General features: G+C 48.9%; 2 protein-coding genes across 2 annotated transcripts in view; both read right to left on the minus strand.

Moving 5' to 3' along the window:
- TRIM54 (tripartite motif containing 54) overlaps positions 1 to 7,632 on the minus strand; it is a 33,293-nt gene extending 25,661 nt beyond the window's left edge. The window contains exon 1 of the mRNA XM_089659678.1: positions 7,206 to 7,632. Coding sequence (XP_089515804.1) covers positions 7,206 to 7,373 — 168 coding nt within the window. The 5' untranslated portion in view covers positions 7,374 to 7,632. The remainder of the gene's footprint in view (positions 1 to 7,205) is intronic.
- A 7,426-nt stretch (positions 7,633 to 15,058) lies between these two features.
- Positions 15,059 to 18,705, minus strand: part of DNAJC5G (DnaJ heat shock protein family (Hsp40) member C5 gamma) — a 29,922-nt gene continuing 26,275 nt past the window's right edge. Inside the window, exon 6 of the mRNA XM_089659680.1 lies at positions 15,059 to 16,722. The gene's annotated coding sequence lies outside the window, so the exon portion shown is untranslated. The remainder of the gene's footprint in view (positions 16,723 to 18,705) is intronic.

Below are 18,705 nucleotides of genomic sequence, written 5' to 3' on the forward strand. Positions count from 1 at the left end.
AAGGAGTCATGTCACCTAGAAGCAGTCACATTTCCTGGGTTTGGAGGAGCCATATCAACTGGCAAATGAAGGTGCCATGTCATCCCAGATGTCACCTTGAAGCAGTCACATCCCATGGGTTTGAAGAGGTCATTTCAATCTGCAGTGGAAGAAACCATCCATGACAGACTGGAGTAGAAGGAGCCATGTTATCTTAGATGGCAACTTGAAATATTAAAACTCCCCTGGATTTGGACAAGCCATTTAAACCTGCAGTGGAAGGATCCAAAGGTACCATGTCATTCCAGATGTCCTCAGGAAACAGTCCCATCTGCTGAGTTTGGAGGAGCCATATCAACTGGCAGTGGAAGGCGCCACGACGGCCTACAGCTGAAGGTGCAATATCATCACAAATGTCACCTGGGAGCAATCATTCCTCATGGGTTTGGAGGAGCTATTTCAGTCTGGTGGAACTGGAACGTGGTGGAGCCTAGTGTTAGTAGCCAAGACACTTTGTATTATGTCACCACCAGCAGACAGTGAGAGCAGTTGTTCCACAACAGACACAATATTCTTCAAAAGACACTATGTACTTAGCTGAAAACTACAAACCATAACTACCAACAAAGACTTCCTGTACAAATACTGTGTAGTATCTTCCATAGTCATAGTCCAGTACTTGCATGTCTCTTGACTTGGCCCTGTCCTGGTATTCATGGTACAAATACTGTGTAGTATCTTCCATGGTCTGTCCCTTCCCATGGTCCTCAGATGCCTACTGGCCATAATGTGCCATTATACCACTGCTGTTTTTTTTTTGTGCACTTTTAGGATTTAACTCAAAATCTGTTGGTCTTCCCTATAAAATACGAGGAGTGTAGGCTCCCTAAAGCAGCAAGGAGTTCCCTTACAGCCTCGTGGCTCATAGTCCAGTACTTGCATGTCTCTTGACTTGGGCCTGTCCTGGTACTCATGGTACAAATACTGTGTAGTATCTTCCATGGTCTGTCCCTTCCCATGGTCCTCAGATACCTGCTGGCCACAATGTGCCATTACACCACTGCTGTTTTTTTGTCACCTGGCTATTATGCTCATCCACTGGCTTCAGCATCAGGTGACTAGCATTTTCAGAAACAGACTTCAACACTGGAAGCCTTCACGTTTCTCTCTGAGGATAGCCCTGCCCGGCCACAAGACACCCCTGATCACATGGACAGATCTGTCCCAACCATCACAGACATATAAGAAGCCAACACTGAGCCAAGCAGAAGAAATAATTTATCACGTCTGAAACCCGACCAATATCTAATCCACCGACACACGTCCACAACTCCACACCTTAGGTGGGCTATATGAGCCAAGTCACGACTCCCTGGAACGACACGGTACTTCTCTGAGCACCCCTTCCTTCCAACTTGTACTTCTAGTCTCTGACCATCTCCTATAGTATGCCTCTGCAGTCTCTGACCATCTCCTGTAGTATGTCTCTGCAGTCTCTGACCATCTCCTGTAGTATGTCTCTGCAGTCTCTGATCATCTCCTGTAGTATGTCTCTGCAGTCTCTGGTCATCTCCTATAGTATGCCTCTGCAGTCTCTTACCATCTCCTGTAGTATGTCTCTGCAGTCTCTGATCATCTCCTGTAGTATGTCTCTGATCGTCTCCTGTAGTATGTCTCTGTAGTCTCTGATCATCTCCTGTAGTATATCTCTGCAGTCTCTGATCATCTCCTGTAGTGTGTCTACAGTCTCTGACCATCTCTTTTGTATGTCTCTGCAGTCTCTGATCATCTTCTGTAGTATGTCTTCAGTCTCTGACCATCTCCTATAGTATGTCTCTTCAGTCTCTGACCATCTCCTGTAGTAAGTCTCCAGTCTCTGACCATCTCCTATAGTATGTCTCTGCAGTCTCTGATCATCTCCTGTAGTGTGTCTACATTCTCTGACCATCTCCTGAAGTATGTCTGCAGTCTCTGATCATCTCCTGTAGTATGTCTGCAGTCTCTGATCATCTCTTGTAGTGTGTCTACAGTCTCTGATCATCTCCTGTAGTATGTCTCCGTAGTCTCTGACCATCTCCTGTAGTATGTCTCTGCAGTCTCTGACCATCTCCTGTAGTGTGTCTCTGTAGTCTCTGACCATCTCCTGTAGTATGTCTCCGCAGTCTCTGACCATCTCCTGTAGTATGTCTCCGTAGTCTCTGACCATCTCCTGTAGTATGTCTCCGTAGTCTCTGACCATCTCCTGTAGTATGTCTGCAGTCTCTGACCTTCTCCTGTAGTAGGTTTGTAGTCTCTGACCATCTCCTGTAGTATGTCTCTGCAGTCTCTGACCATCTCCTGTAGTATGTCTCTGCAGTCTCTGACCATCTCCTGTAGTATGTCTCTGCAGTCTCTGACCATCTCCTGTAGTATGTCTCTGCAGTCTCTGACCATCTCCTGTATTATGTCTGCAGTCTCTGACGTTCTCCTGTAGTAGGTTTGTAGTCTTTGACCATCTCCTGTAGTATGTCCGCAGTCTCTGATCATCTCCTGTAGTATGTCTGCAGTCGTTGACCATCTCCTGTAGTATGTCTGCAGTCTCTGAGCATCTCCTGTAGTAGGTTTGTAGTCTCTGACCATCTCCTGTAGTATGTCTCTGCAGTCTCTGATCATCTCCTGTCAGGGGCGGACTGACAACTCATGGGGCCCCCGGGCAATAGGGGATCATGGGGCCCCTGTGTCCTTGCCCAAAGTCAAAAAAGTCTATGAAAATGGTACCAGGGACATCTCATGGGGCCCCCTACTGACCCCGGCCCCTCGGGCAGTGCCCGAGTTTCCAAATGGTCAGTCCGCCCCTGTCTCCTGTAGTATGTCTGCAGTCTCTGATCATCTCCTGTAGTATGTCTCCATAGTCTCTTACCATCTCCTCTACTATGTCCGCAGTCTCTGGTCATCTCCTGTAGTATGTCTGCAGTCTCTGACCATCTCCTGTAGTATGTCTCTGCAGTCTCTGACCAACTCTTGTAGTATGTCTCCACAGTCTCTGACCATCTCCTGTAGTATGTCTGCAGTCTCTGACCATCTCCTGTAGTATGTCTCCACAGTCTCTGACCATCTCCTGTAGTATGTCTGCAGTCTCTGACCTTCTCCTGTATTATGTCTGCAGTCTCTGACCTTCTCCTGTATTATGTCTGTAGTCTCTGACCTTCTCCTGTAGTATGTCTGTAGTCTTTGATCATCTCCTGTATTATGTCTGCATTCTCTGACAATCTCCTGTGGTAGGTTTGCAGTTCCGACCATCTCCGTAGTATGTCTCTGTAGTCCCTGACCATCTCCTGTATCATATCTGCAGTCTCTGACCATCTCCTATAGTATGTCTCCGTAGTCTCTGACCATCTCCTGTAGTATGTCTCCGTATCCCTGACCATCTCCTGTAGTATGTCTCCGTATCCCTGACCATCTCCTGTAGTATGTCTGCAGTCTCTGACCATCTCCTGCAGTATGTCTGCCCTCTCTGATTATCTCCTGTATCATATCTGCAGTCTCTGACCATCTCCTGTAGTCAGGGGCGGACTAACCATTCGAGCACTCGGGCACTGCCCGAGGGCCCGGGGTCAGTAGGGGGCCCCATGAAATGCCCCTGGTACCTTTTATGGGCTTTTTTGGGTGTGCTTTGAGTGTGGGCAAGGACACAGGGGCCCCATGATCCCCTATTGCCCGGGGACCCCATGAGTTGTCAGTCTGCCCCTGCCTGTAGTATGTCTGCAGTCTCTGATCATCTCCTGTAGTATGTCTGCATTCTCTGACCATCTCCTGCAGTATGTCTGCAGTCTCTGGTCATCTCCTGTAGTATGTCTGCAGTCTCTGCCAATCTCCTGTAGTATGTCTGCAGTCTCTGCCCATCTCCTGTAGTATGTCTGCAGTCTCTGCCCATCTCCTGTAGTATGTCTGCAGTCTCTGACCATCTCCTGTAGTATGTCTGCAGTCTCTGCCCATCTCCTGTAGTATGTCTGCAGTCTCTGCCCATCTCCTGTAGTATGTCTGCAGTCTCTGACCATCTCCTGTAGTATGTCTCCATAGTCTCTGACCATCTCCTGTAGTATGTCTGCAGTCTCTGCAAATCTCCTGTAGTATGTCTGCAGTCTCTGATCATCTCCTGTAGTATGTCTGCATTCTCTGACCATCTCCTGCAGTATGTCTGCACTCTCTGATTATCTCCTGTATCATATCTGCAGTCTCTGCCCATCTCCTGTAGTATGTCTGCAGTCTCTGCCCATCTCCTGTAGTATGTCTGCAGTCTCTGACCATCTCCTGTAGTATGTCTCCATAGTCTCTGACCATCTCTTGTAGTATGTCTGCAGTCTCTGCCCATCTCTTGTAGTATGTCTGCAGTCTCTGCCCATCTCCTGTAGTATGTCTGCAGTCTCTGACCATCTCCTGTAGTATGTCTGCAGTCTCTGCCCATCTCCTGTAGTATGTCTGCAGTCTCTGACCATCTCCTGTAGTATGTCTCCATAGTCTCTGACCATCTCCTGTAGTATGTCTGCAGTCTCTGCCCATCTCCTGTAGTATGTCTGCAGTCTCTGCCCATCTCCTGTAGTATGTCAGTAGTCTCTGACCATCTCCTGTAGTATGTCTCCGTAGTCTCTGACCATCTCCTGTAGTATGTCTCCATAGTCTCTGACCATCTCCTGTAGTATGTCTGCAGTCTCTGCCCATCTCCTGTAGTATGTCAGTAGTCTCTGGCGATCTCCTATTGTATTTCTGCATTCTTTGACAATCTCCTGTAGTATCGTATGTCTGCAGTCATTGGCCGTCTCCTGTTGTGCATTTGCTGTCTGTGACACTGAATATTTACTAAATATTATGGGATGCCCTTTGGTGATGTCATTGCCCCATATTAGTGTGGTTGACCAATGCAGTTCTAACCCCGTTCCAAGATGGAAATGGGGGTATCACACACACATGTACATAGGATACACATACATACTGTACATACATACATAATAGACATGATCAGGACAAACCAGGGGTGGACTGACCATTCGAACACTCAAGCACTGCCCGAGGGCCCGGGGTCAGTAGGGGGCCCCATGAAATGCCCCTGGTACCTTTTTCATACGCTTTTTTGAGTTTGGGCAAAGACACAGGGGCCCCATGATCCCCTATTGCCCGGGGGCCCCATGAGTTGTCAGTCCGCCCCTCGGACAAACACAGATCTACACTCAGACAACAAGGTAAAGATCAAAACCCTTTTTCCATGTTCCTATGTACAGGCTTATGTCAGGCATTTTGGGGACATTCCATCCTTATTTCTTTTTGTTTTAATAAATGTAATATGTTTTATTAAAAAATCATTATTATTATTATTATTTCCCCATTTGTTTTTTTTTATTTATATAATTATTATATTTTATATAAATATATATATTTTTTTTTAAGTCATTTTTAGACCCCATGTAATTAATATTTATTTTTTAAATATAAGTATTTCTTATATTTAACTGTATTACGTTATATTTTCTTCTTCTTATTATTATATTAATTAATAATTTTTAATAATAAAATTATATTTAATTGTAACGTATCGTATTTTCTATAAGTTATTGTTTTAATGTTATTTATATTATATATATATAATATTATATAATATATATATTTTTTTTAATATATTTTTATATTATTTTAAAGCGTGATTGCTGTTTGCAATAATATTTAATTTGAAATTGTTTTTTTTTTCATTAGAACGATGCATTTTAATTATATGACATATATCGAATTATAAGTACATTGCGTTCGCCGTCCCCAGTATAAATTTTGGGTATACGATATTGGAGGGAGAGTCGGAGTTATTTTTGGAATTAATTACGGAGTTGTCCAGGAACGGATGTCGATAAGTCGCGGCTCTCCAGTTCCCAGTCCGGCTTGTCCATCCCGGGGCTTAAATTGTTTTGCCGCTCTTAAAATCTACATCACCATCGAAGGCGAAGGTACACGACACAATCTGATTGTACAACCTCTTTTAGATGTGTCATCTGGTTTGGATACAGACAGGGGCGGACTGACCATTTGGAAACTCGGGCACTGCTCCAGGGCCCGGGGTCAGTAGGGGGCCCCATGAGATGCCCCTGGTACCTCATAGGCTTTTTTGAGTTTGAGCAAGGACACAGGGGCCCCATGATCCCCTATTGAGGGCCCGGGGTCAGTAGGGGGCCCCATGAGATGCCCCTGGTACCTTTTTCATAGGCTTTTTTGAGTTTGAGCAAGGACACAGGGGCCCCATGATCCCCTATTGAGGGCCCGGGGTCAGTAGGGGGTCCCATGAGATGCCCCGGTACCTTTTTCATAGGCTTTTTTGAGTTTGGGCAAGGACACAGAGGCCCCATGATCCCCTATTGCCCGGGGGCCCCATGAGTTGTCAGTCCGCCCCTGGATACAGATTGATTGGATGGTCTAGGTAGGTCCTCATTGTTTTAGTAAATCTAATGCAGGCCATAGATGGCTCGTTTATTGGCCAAATTTTCGGTTGAAAAACGAAAAATCGGTCGTTCTGTTGCCACCAATGCTTACGAAAATCAGCCGTTTTTCGTAAATTTTCCAGCATGACCAATAAAAGAAATGAGGAGGAACCGCGAAAATTGGCCGACGACATTGCCCCACTAACAGTACGAATATCGGCCAATTATTCTTTCGGACAAAAATTCTGCCTGTATAAGGACTGTAATGTGTATGGTGACCCCCTAGAGTGCTCTGTCCACATGGTGACAACAAGGGGAGGCCTGACCATTTGGAAACTCGGGCAATGCCCGAGGGCCCAGGGTCAGTAGGGGGCCCCATGAGATGCCCCTGGTACCTTTTTCATAGGCTTTTTTGAGTTTGGGCAAGGACACAGGGGCCCCATGATCCCCTATTGAGGGCCCAGGGTCAGTAGGGGGCCCCATGAGATGCCCCTTGTACCTTTTTCATAGGCTTTTTTGAGTTTGGGCAAGGACACATGGGCCCCATGATCCCCTATTGCCTGGGGGCCCCGTGAGTTGTCAGTCCGTCCCTGGTGACAACATAGCTGTGTGATTTCGCTACATACAAACAGCGTTGTCACCCCGTTACAGGAAGTTATAACAGGTAATAAAACTTTGTTATGAGGGAAGCTGCTGCTTTGGTGTTCCTGGGACCATTTTTTTTAGTTCCGCCCCCCCCAACCGTTGTAGACGCGAGTCAGGGAGCGCGTTGCGTACACCGGCCGGTACCTGGAAGATGTCGTTGGCGCACTTTCGGCACAGGTTGTGCTGGCAGGGCAGGATGACCACGGGTTTGGTGAACATCTCCAGGCAGATGGGACAGATCAGCTGCTTCTCCAGGTTGTCCATGGTCTGGGTGTCCCCCCCTAAAGCCTTGAAGCCCACGGCGAAATTCATTCCCTCCGTAGTACGAGGCGAGATGGACGAAGCGAGATGGACGAAGCGAGATGGACGAGGCGAGATGGACGGGACGCTCTTGTTTCCCCCCCCCCGAGGTGACTTCAGTGGGCTCTGAGCCTCTGCTGGGCACACAACGTCCCTTGCCTAACTATAGAGGGTCTTATCATGGGGGGGGGGGAGGGGAGAGATGGCCTTAACCCCTTTCCTGCCAAGGGGGTGTCATGGCCACCCAGCCGCAGTCCCTGGTGAGACGGCCTGCCGCAGGGACAGTGTTAAAGGCGGACGTCGGAGGGGGCCGGGGGGGAATTCCTGGGGGGGTATTTTTAGCTTTTGGATAAGATGGACCCCGGTGGGATGGGAGGAGGAGGTTGCAGCTGTCACAAACGGCAGCAGGTGACACTGACTCACACAATGACTCGCAGAAATAACAAAGACGCAAATACGCTTCCACGTACGGGCGCAGGGACACAACACATCCGCACGTCACGGGGCCACTTAAAGGGGGACTCCGCAGCATGTCCATGCTTGATAAATACCTACTCCGTAAATATGGCCCGGGGGGGCTCTGGAGATGTTTTCAGGAAGCTATGTACAGCTCTCACCAGCCATGATCTGCCTGCATTGCATAGAGAAGCACAGAGACCCAATGATGACTTATGGGTGTGAAATAAGATGGAAATCACTATAGTAGTTCTGCACACTGGTCACAGGGGGGCGCTTGCTCGGTCTCATGTGTTTTTTCAAGCTGTACTGTGATTGGGTTTGGCTGAGAGGTGGGGTGGTGACCTCACAATCTTCACCACCATAGGGGTCATGTGACTGAACATCAGTCGGGTGGTCTCCCCGTGACATCTAATAAAGAGGTAGTGTGATCATCATTTGGCAAGGCTACCAGGTGGCTTCCCTATGGTGTCTGATGGAGTAGTGTGATTGGCCATCAGTTAGGAATAGAGGGGGGCTGCCAGGTGGCTTCCCTATGGCGTCTGATGGAGGAGTAGTGTGATTGGCCATCGGTCAAATAGGGAAGGGACTACCGGATGGCTTCCCTATGGTGTCAAATGACAGGGGTTGGGTGACTGGCCATCAGTTAGCAATGGAGGGGGCTACCAGGTGGCTTCCTTATGGTGTCTGATAGAGGGGTTGGGTGACTGGCCATCAGTTAGGTACGGAGGGGGCTACCAGGTTGCTTCCCTATGGTGTCTGATGGATGGATTGTGTGACTGGCCATCAGTTAGGTACGGAGGGGGCTACCAGGTTGCTTCCCTATGGTGTCTGATAGTGGGGTTGGGTGACTGGCCATCAGTTTGGTACAGAGGCGGCTACCCTATGGTGTCTGATAGTGGGGTTGGGTGACTGGCCATCAGTTTGGTAGGGAGGGGGCTACCAGATTGCTTCCCTATGGTATCTGATAGAGGGGTTGGGTGACTGGCCATCAGTTAGGAATAGTGGGGGGCTACCAGTTGGCTTCCTTATGGTGTCCAATGACAGGGGTTGGGTGACTGACCATCAGTTAGCAATGCAGGGGGCTACCAGGTTGCTTCTTTATGGTGTCTGATAGTGGGGTTGGGTGACTGGCCATCAGTTAGGTAGGGAGGGGGCTACAGGGTGGCTTCCCTATGGTGTCTGAAAGATGGGTTGGATGACTGGACTATCACTTAGGAATGGAGGGGGCTAGTGGGTGGCTTCCCGATGGTGTCTGATAGAGAGGTTGGGTGACTGGCCATCAGTTAGAAATGGAGGGGGCTAGCGGGTGGCTTCCCTATGGCGTCTGATAGATGGGTTGGGTGACTGGCCATCAGTTAGGTACGGAGGGGGCTACCAGGTGGCTTCCCTATGGTGTCTGATAGAGGGGTTGGGTGACTGGCCATCAGTTAGGTACGGAGGGGGCTACCAGGTGGCTTCCCTATGGTGTCTGATAGAGGGGTTGGGTGACTGGCCATCAGTTAGGTACAGAGGGGGATACCAGGTGGCTTCTCTATGGTGTCTGATAGAGGGGTTGGGTGACTGGCCATCAGTTAGGAATAAAGGGGAGCTACCAGGTGGCTTCCTTATGGTGTCCAATGACAGGAATTGCGTGACTGGCCATCAATTAGGAATAGAGGGGGGCTAACAGGTGGCTTCCCTATGGTGTCGGATAGATGGGTTGGGTGACTGGCCATCAGTTAGGTACAGAGGCGGCTACCAGGTTGCTCCCCTATGGTGTCTGACAGTGGGGTTGGGTGGCCGGCCATCAGTTAGGAACAGAGGGGGGCTACCAGGTTGCTTCCTTATGGTGTCCAATGACAGGGGTTGGGTGACTGGCCATCAGTTAGGTAGGGAGGGGGCTACCAGGTGGCTTCCCTATGGTGTCCAAAGACAGGGGTTGGGTGACTGGCCATCAGTTAGGAATAGAGGGGGGCAACCAGGTTGCTCCTCTATTTTGTCTGACAGTGGGGTTGGGTGACTGGCCATCAGTTAGGTACGGAGGGGGCTATCAGATGGCTTCCCTATGGTGTCTGATAGAGGGGTTGGGTGACTGGCCATCAATTATGTACAGAGGGGGGCCACCAGGTGGCTTGAAGTCAGATAGATCTCACCTCTTTTTCTTGGTGGAGGACGCCTAGCGTAATCTAGCCCTTTGCTCCCCAGCCTGTCCCTGCATATTAAGGGCCCATTCCCCATTTTTTCCCTTTTCATAAGGTCAGTGACCGGGAATGTCAGGAGTAGCAGGAAGTTTTGGTCCAAATTCATTACAATCCCAGAGTTCACCTTTAAAACGTTGATGGGTTACTGAAGGAATTATCTCCTGAGGAAAAATCTCCCCAAAAAGAGAAACCAATAATAAAGGTCTGACAGACCCTGGTGCTAGAGGCTTTGGCTGGAGTGGAGAGTGTTCTGTAGTCCTAGGGTGACAACGCTGCTCATATATATATATATGGTACAGAGAGTGAGCGTTGTCACACTAGCACTGGACTACAGAACCCCTCTTCCAGGCTGACAACACTGTTCCTCCATAGATACAGTAAAGTAAGTGAGCGCCGTCATCCAGTCACTTGACTACAGAACCCCTCCCCCTATGTTATATCTGTTCAATAAGTGCAAATAAAATACCTGTTGATTCTGCCAGAAATCCTGAGAGCTGGAAACTACCTGTGTTATGCAGACAATCGGGGATGTTATGGAGACAAATGGCTGTTGTGTAGTCCTCTCCTAGGTTCTCCTCTACAGATCACAGTACAGCGAGTGTTGTCACCTCAGAACTGCACTACAGAACCCCTCCCTCTTATACTATAGAGAAAAGGAGGACCCTAGCCTTGTCCTAGGATGACGATGCTGCTCCTTCATAGATACAGTATGGTGAGTAAGCACTGCCATCCTAGCACTGGACTACAGAACACTTGCCCCTATGTTATGCAGAAGGGGAGGATCCTAGCCAGTCCTTGGGTGACAGCAATGATTCTCTGTAGAAACAGAACACAGAGTTGTCACCCTAGTACTGGGCTACAGAACCCCTCCCTCCTATGTTATGGAGAAGAGGCGCCACCTAGTCCTGCCCTATGGTGACAACACATTGGACTACAGAACCCATTCCACCTATGTAAAGCAAACAAGATGATCCTTCAACCTGTACTAGGGTGACAACACTGCCACACCATAGATATAGTATAATGAGTAAGAGTTGTCACCCTAGTACTGGACTACAGAACCCCTCCCTCCTATGTTATGGAGAAGAGGAGCCCCCTAGTCCTACCCTATAGTGACAACACATTGGACTACATAACCCATCCCCACCTATGTAAAGCAGAAGAGATGATCCTTCGTCCTGTACTAGGGTGACAACTCTGCCACACCATAGATATAGTATAATCAGTAAGAGTTGTCACCCGAGTACTGGACTACAGAACCCATCCCCCTATGTAAAGCAGAAGAGAAGATCCTTTGTCCTGTACTAGGGTGACAACACTGCCCCACCATATAGTATAACGAGTAAGAGTTGTCACCCTAGTACTGGACTACAGAACCCCTCCCTCCTATGTTATGGAAAAAATGAGGACCCTACAGTACAATAAGCGTGAGTTGTCACCTTAGCACTGCACTACAGAACACCTCCTTACGTTTCAGAGAAGAAAACAACCATAGTCCTGTCCTAGGAGAAACACCCCTGCTCCTACATAAATAAGAGAAGGGTAAACAATGTCATCCTAGCATTGTACTACAGAACCCCTTCCTCCCATGTTGTAAAGAAGGAGGATGACCCTAGTCCTGTCCTAGGGTGACAGCACTGCACCTTCATAGACACAGAACGGAGAGTATTATCACCCTAGCACTGGACTACAGAACTCCGCCTCTCTAGGTCATGGAGCAGAGAAGGACTGAAGTCCTGTTCTAGGGTGACACAGGTGCTTCTCCATACAGTACATTGAGCGCTGTCACCATAGTGCTGGACTACAGAACCTCTTCCTCCCATGTTATGGAGGAGGACCCTAGTCCTGTCCCGGGGTGACATTACTGCTCGTTCATAGACACAGTACGGTGAGTGAGCGTTGTTACCCTAGCGCTGGGCTACAGAACCCCTCCCTCCTATGTTAAAAAGAAGAGGAGATGCCTAGTCCTGCTCTAGGGTGACAACACATAGGACTACAGAACCCATCCCCCCTATGTAAAGCAGAAGAGATGATCCTTTATCCTGTACTAGGGTGACAACACTGCCTCACCATAGATATAGTATACCGAGTGAGAGTTGTCACCCTAGTACTGGACTACAAAATCCCTCCTTCCTATGTTATGGAGAAGGGTGACAACCCTGGTCCTGTCCTAGGGTGACCACACTGTTCTTCCATAGACACAGTGCAGTGCATGTTGTCACCCTAGGACAGGAAGTGTGTTGTGAATGCCGTCCTCATAACAGCCCACATAGTGGTCAGACCACTAGCACCACCCTTAACCCCATGGCCCTGGAGTGACACTGATGCTTCTCCATACACCATAGTGCTGCACTACAAAACCCTCCCTCCTTTGTTATGAAGCAGTGGAGAACCCTATATGCTGTAATAGGGTGACAACATTGCTTCTTCATAGGCACAGTACATTGCCTGAGCGCGGTCACTCTAGCACTGGGCTACAGAACCCCCTCCTATGTTATGGAGGACCCTAGCCCTGTCCTAGGATGACCGCTCTGCTCCTCCACAGAAACAGTACAGTCAGTGAGGGTTGTCACCCTAGCACTGGACTACAGAACCCTCCTTGTGTTATGGAGAACACTAGTCATGTCCTAGGGTGACAACACTGCTCCTTCACAGACACAGTGCAGTGGGTGTTGTCACCCTAGGACAGGAAGCGTGTTGTGAATGCTGCTGCTCTTCCATAGACACAATACAGTGAGTGCTGTCAGCCTAGGACTGTACTACAGACCTCATCCCCCTATGTTAAGGAGAAGAGGCGGTCCTTTGTCCTGTAATCGGGTGACAACATTGCTTCTTTGTAGATACAGTATGATGAGTGAGGGTTGTCACCCTAGTACAAGACTACAGAACCCCTCCCCATGCTAGGATTACAGCACTTACTGTACTGTATCTATGGAGCAGCAGTGTTGTCACCCTAGGACAGGACTAGGGTCCTCCTCCCCTTTCCATAACACACGACTACAGAACCCCTCCCCCTGCTAGGATTACAGCACTTACTGTACTGTATCTATGGAACAGCAGTGTTGTCATGTTAGGACAGGACTAGGGTCCTCCTCCCCTTTCCATAACATGGAGGGAGGGGTTATGCAGTCCAGGACTAGGGTGACAACACTCACTCATCATACTGTATCTATGAAGAAGCAGTGTTGTCACCCTGGTACAGGACGAAGGACCTCCTCTTCCCCTTAAGATAGGGGGGGTTCTGTAGTCCAAATCTAGGATTACAGCAATTACTGTACTGTATCTATGGAGAAGCAGTGTTGTCACCCTAGGACAGGACTAGGGTCCTCCTCCTTCTCCATAACATAGGACTACAGAACCCCTCCCCCTGCTAGGATTACAGCACGTACTGTATCTATGGAGCAGCAGTGTTGTCATCTTAGGACAGGACTAGGGTCCTCCACCTCCATAACATAGGACTACAGAACCTCTCCCCCCGCTAGGATTACAGCACGTACTGTATCTATGGAACAGCAGTGTTTTCATCTTAGGACAGGACTAGGGTCCTCCTCCTTCTCCATAACATAGGACTACAGAACCTATCCCCCCTATGTAAAGCAGAAGAGGTGGTTCTTAGTCCTGTACTAGGGGGACAACACTGCCCCTCCATAGATACAGTATGATGAGTGAGAGTTGTTACCCTAGTCCTGGACTGCATAACCCCTCCCTCCATGTTATGGAAAGGGGAGGAGGACCCTAGTCCTGACCTAGGATGACAACACTGCTGCTCCATAGATACAGCACAGTAAGTGCTGTAATCCTAGCAAGGGGAGGGGTTCTATAGTCCAGGACTAGGGTGACAACACCCACTGCACTGTGTCTATAAAGGAGCAGTGTGGTCAGTGAGTGAGATTTGTTAACCTAGCATTGGACTACAAAAACCCTCCTTCCTGTTATGGAGAAGGAGGACCCTAGTCCTGCCCTAAGGTGACAACACTGCTGTTCCATAGATACAGTAAGTGCTGTAATCCTAGCATGGGGAGGGGTTCTGTAGTCCTATGTTATGGAGGTGGAGGACCCTAGACCTGTCCTAAGATGACAACACTGCTGCTCCATAGATACAGTACAGTAAGTGCTGTAATCCTAGCATGGGGAGGGGTTCTGTAGTCCTATTATGGAGAAGGTGGAGGACCCTAGTCCTGTCCTAAGATGACAACACTGCTGTTCCATAGATACAGTACGTGCTGTAATTCTAGCAGGGGGAGGTGTTCTGTAGTCCTATGTTATGGAGAAGGTGGAGGACCCTAGTCCTGTCCTAAGATGACAACACCGCTGCTCCATAGATACAGTACGTGCTGTAATCCTAGCAGGGGGAGGGGTTCTGTAGTCCTATGTTATGGAGAAGGAGGAGGACCCTAGTCCTGTCCTAAGATGAAAACACTGCTGTTCCATAGATACAGTACGTGCTGTAACCCTAGCGGGGGGAGAGGTTCTGTAGTCCTATGTTATGGAGGTGGAGGACCCTAGTCCTGTCCTAAGATGACAACACTGCTGCTCCATAGATACAGTACATGCTGTAATCCTAGCAGGGGGAGGGGTTCTGTAGTCCTATGTTATGGAGAAGGAGGAGGACCCTAGTCCTGTCCTAAGATGAAAACACTGCTGCTCCATAGATACAGTACGTGCTGTAATCCTAGCGGGGGGAGAGGTTCTGTAGTCCTATGTTATGGAGGTGGAGGACCCTAGTCCTGTCCTAAGATGACAACACCGCTGCTCATAGATACAGTATGTGCTGTAATCCTAGCAGGGGGAGGGGTTCTGTAGTCCTATGTTATGGAGAAGGAGGAGGACCCTAGTCCTGTCCTAAGATGACAACACCGCTGCTCATAGATACAGTATGTGCTGTAATTCTAGCAGGGGAGGGGTTCTGTAGTCCTATGTCCATAGACACAGGCAGTAGGTGTTGTCACCCTAGGACAGGAAGTGTGTTACGAATGCTGACCTCACAGTTGTCAGACCACCAGCACCACCCTTACCGGAAACCTCCATTCGCTCTGACATGAAGACAAGGAGCCAAGCTTTGTGTGGGTGATTTTATTAAAGCTCCAGGACACTCAGAGGTAGTGATCTCCTTCCACCCAGAGCTCTCAGACACATTTGTATGGTGGTCCCCATACCAGTCCACAGCGCCCCCTCCTACGTTGGCACTCCACGTGCTGGTGAGAGAACCGGTACATTTGGCAAAACCGATACAAACTGCAGTATTCAGGTGTCCAGAAAAAAAAAAAAAAAAAGCGTAAAAAAAGCTAAAACGAGGTACTGCCTTGTGCACACAGGATGCAGAAAATACATTGGAGGGGGAGGGTATGACTTTACGTGAGGACAATAATCCACAGTTCCACCCAACAGACTCGCCGGACGCGTGTACGCCGCACGGTTTGACCGCGACTCGAAGTGTCTGGGGTACGAGGATATACGGATCGCAGAAAGTACGGGACCGACGAAGTACGGGACCGACTGTAATTTATAACCGAAGCTTCACCCAACAGTAGAAACAATTGAAATGATACTATACAGTGAAGATTCTCCAACAAGAACCGTGAGGCCACATAAAAAAAAAAAAAAAGCTCAGGATTTCTTTTCCAATTTACAGACGGGGCCGGGCGAAGGGGTGGGCAAAAATGGCGGCCGCCTTGGGCGCTTCAGCAGGAAGTGGAAGGGGTAAATCGTGTTAAATGGGCAGGACCTGCAACCTTTGCTGGTGGGCTGAGGTGCATTTTGGGTTCCAATGGACCTTCTCCCGTCACTGCATGCTTCATGAATGAACGTTTTTGGTTGGCCTTTAGGAACGGCCTCTGATCGACCTCCAATAAAAAAAAAAAACCAATTCGAAGCTTGCCCATTAATTGATTACAACAAAGAGTCAGTGCCAGGTAGTGTTAATGGAGCCGCGTCAGTGGGAAGGGAATTCGACGAACGCCATCCAGACATTTCCAAAAGTGCAATCATCTGCCCGGAGCACCAGGCCGGCCAATGGACAGCAGTCATTGGCATTGAGCTTTGAAGGATCAAATACAAAACATTGAGGAGGAGGATCCCAGTGTGGCCGGGAATCACTTCAGTCTGATGGGGGATGAGGGAGAAAAAAAAAAAAAAAAAAATCGAGTCTTTGGAGCAGGAACTTCTACACAGTGAGATTGTCTGGCCGTAGTCTCTGGGTTTAGTCTCTTAGTTTGGTACATTAGCCCTTTTGTTACCCAACAGACAGAAAGAGCAAGCCAGCCCGGGGCCAACCGGTTTATAACTATTTCATCCAAGCTTTACAGGACGGAAAGGGTTTCTAGAGGCAACTTGCTGGCTATTGTGAGGGTTCGTTCCAGGATCCCGTTCACGTTCTCTGCTCTTCAGGGGCAAGGACAGTCAAAGATAGTCTTTATTTGGGGATGTATAAAGTGTGGTGTCCTCTGCTTCTTGTTGCCACCTAGAAGCAGCTCCTCAACCCTCATTCTGAGGACAGAGAGACTTGGCAGACCAATACGAGGTGGATTTCATTGCCCTTCTGCCGTGAAGTCCAAAAAAGAAGATGGAGAAGGATTTTCAGATCAGTGGAAGGGGCTGTGAGCTCTTCAGAACAATTTTTTTCTCCTTCTCCTCAAGAGCTCTAAATCCAAGTCTTCAAAAATGACGAGAAAGGGATCCCGTCCAATACAGCTGCTGTCCAGGTAGTCACGGGGTCCAGGGACCTTGGAGTAGACAGAGACTGAGGTGAAGGAACGCATTTGACAACAGGAAGAAGGGTAATAGCAGTGAGTAGGACAGACAGACAACGGGAGGAAGGCTTATCAATGTCAGGAGGAGATGAGAGCAGGACAGACAAGGGGGGGAAGGCTTATCAATGTCAGGAGGAGATGGGAGCAGGACAGACAACGGGAGGAAGGTTTATCAATGTCAGGAGGAGATGAGGACAGACAACGGGAAGAAGGTTTATCAATGTCAGGAGGAGATGAGAGCAGGACAGACAAGGGGGGGAAGGCTTATCAATGTCAGGAGGAGATGGGAGCAGGACAGACAACGGGAGGAAGGTTTATCAATGTCAGGAGGAGATGAGGACAGACAACAGGAAGAAGGTTTATCAATGTCAGGAGCAGATGAGAGCAGGACAGACAAGGGGGGGAAGGCTTATCAATGTCAGGAGGAGATGAGAGCAGGACAGACAAGGGGAGGAAGGCTTATCAATGTCAGGAGGAGATGAGAGCAGGACAGACAATGGGAGGAAGCTTTATCAATGTCAGGAGGAGATGAGAGCAGGACAGACATACAATAGGAAAGAAGGAATTTATTCATGTGAAGAGGAGGTGGGAACAAGACAGACAAACAATAAAAAGGACTGCAAGGGGAAGATGATAGCAGGACAGACAGACAACTGTAAGACAGTTTATCTGAATGAACTTAAGAGCAGGACAAACGAGACGACAGACGGACACGGGGATGGAGAGATGAGAGATGGACATCAGGATGGAGAGATGATAGACAAACACGGGGATGGAGAGATGAGAGACGGACACCAGGATGGAGAGATGGACACCAGGATGGAGAGATGGACACCAGGATGGAGAGATGGACACCAGGATGGAGAGATGGACACCAGGATGGAGAGATGGACACCAGGATGGAGATGGACACCAGGATGGAGAGATGGACACCAGGATGGAGAGATGGACACCAGGATGGAGAGATGGACACCAGGATGGAGAGATGGACACCAGGATGGAGAGATGGACACCAGGATGGAGAGATGGACACCAGGATGGAGAGATGGACACCAGGATGGAGAGATGGACACCAGGATGGAGAGATGGACACCAGGATGGAGAGATGGACACCAGGATGGAGAGATGGACACCAGGATGGAGAGATGGACACCAGGATGGAGAGATGGACACCAGGATGGAGAGATGGACACCAGGATGGAGAGATGGACACCAGGATGGAGAGATGGACACCAGGATGGAGAGATGAGAGATGGACACCAGGATGGAGAGATGAGAGATGGACACCAGGATGGAGAGATGAGAGATGGACAACAGGATGGAGAGATGAGAGATGGACAACAGGATGGAGAGATGGACACCAGGATGGAGAGATGAGAGATGGACACCAGGATGGAGAGATGAGAGATGGACACCAGGATGGAGAGATGAGAGATGGACACCAGGATGGAGAGATGAGAGATGGACAACAGGATGGAGAGATGAGAGATGGACAACAGGATGGAGAGATGAGAGATGGACACCAGGATGGAGAGATGAGAGATGGACAACAGGATGGAGAGATGAGAGATGGACAACAGGATGGAGAGATGGACACCAGGATGGAGAGATGGACACCAGGATGGAGAGATGGACACCAGGATGGAGAGATGGACACCAGGATGGAGAGATGGACACCAGGATGGAGAGATGGACACCAGGATGGAGAGATGGACACCAGGATGGAGAGATGAGAGATGGACACCAGGATGGAGAGATGAGAGATGGACAACAGGATGGAGAGATGAGAGATGGACAACAGGATGGAGAGATGAGAGATGGACAACAGGATGGAGAGATGAGAGATGGACAACAGGATGGAGAGATGAGAGATGGACAACAGGATGGAGAGATGAGAGATGGACAACAGGATGGAGAGATGAGAGATGGACAACAGGATGGAGAGATGAGAGATGG

This window comes from Staurois parvus, unplaced genomic scaffold, assembly GCF_062004578.1.
Source record: "Staurois parvus isolate SC_StPar_1 unplaced genomic scaffold, SC_StPar_1.0 ptg001181l, whole genome shotgun sequence".
Taxonomy (NCBI): domain Eukaryota; kingdom Metazoa; phylum Chordata; class Amphibia; order Anura; family Ranidae; genus Staurois; species Staurois parvus.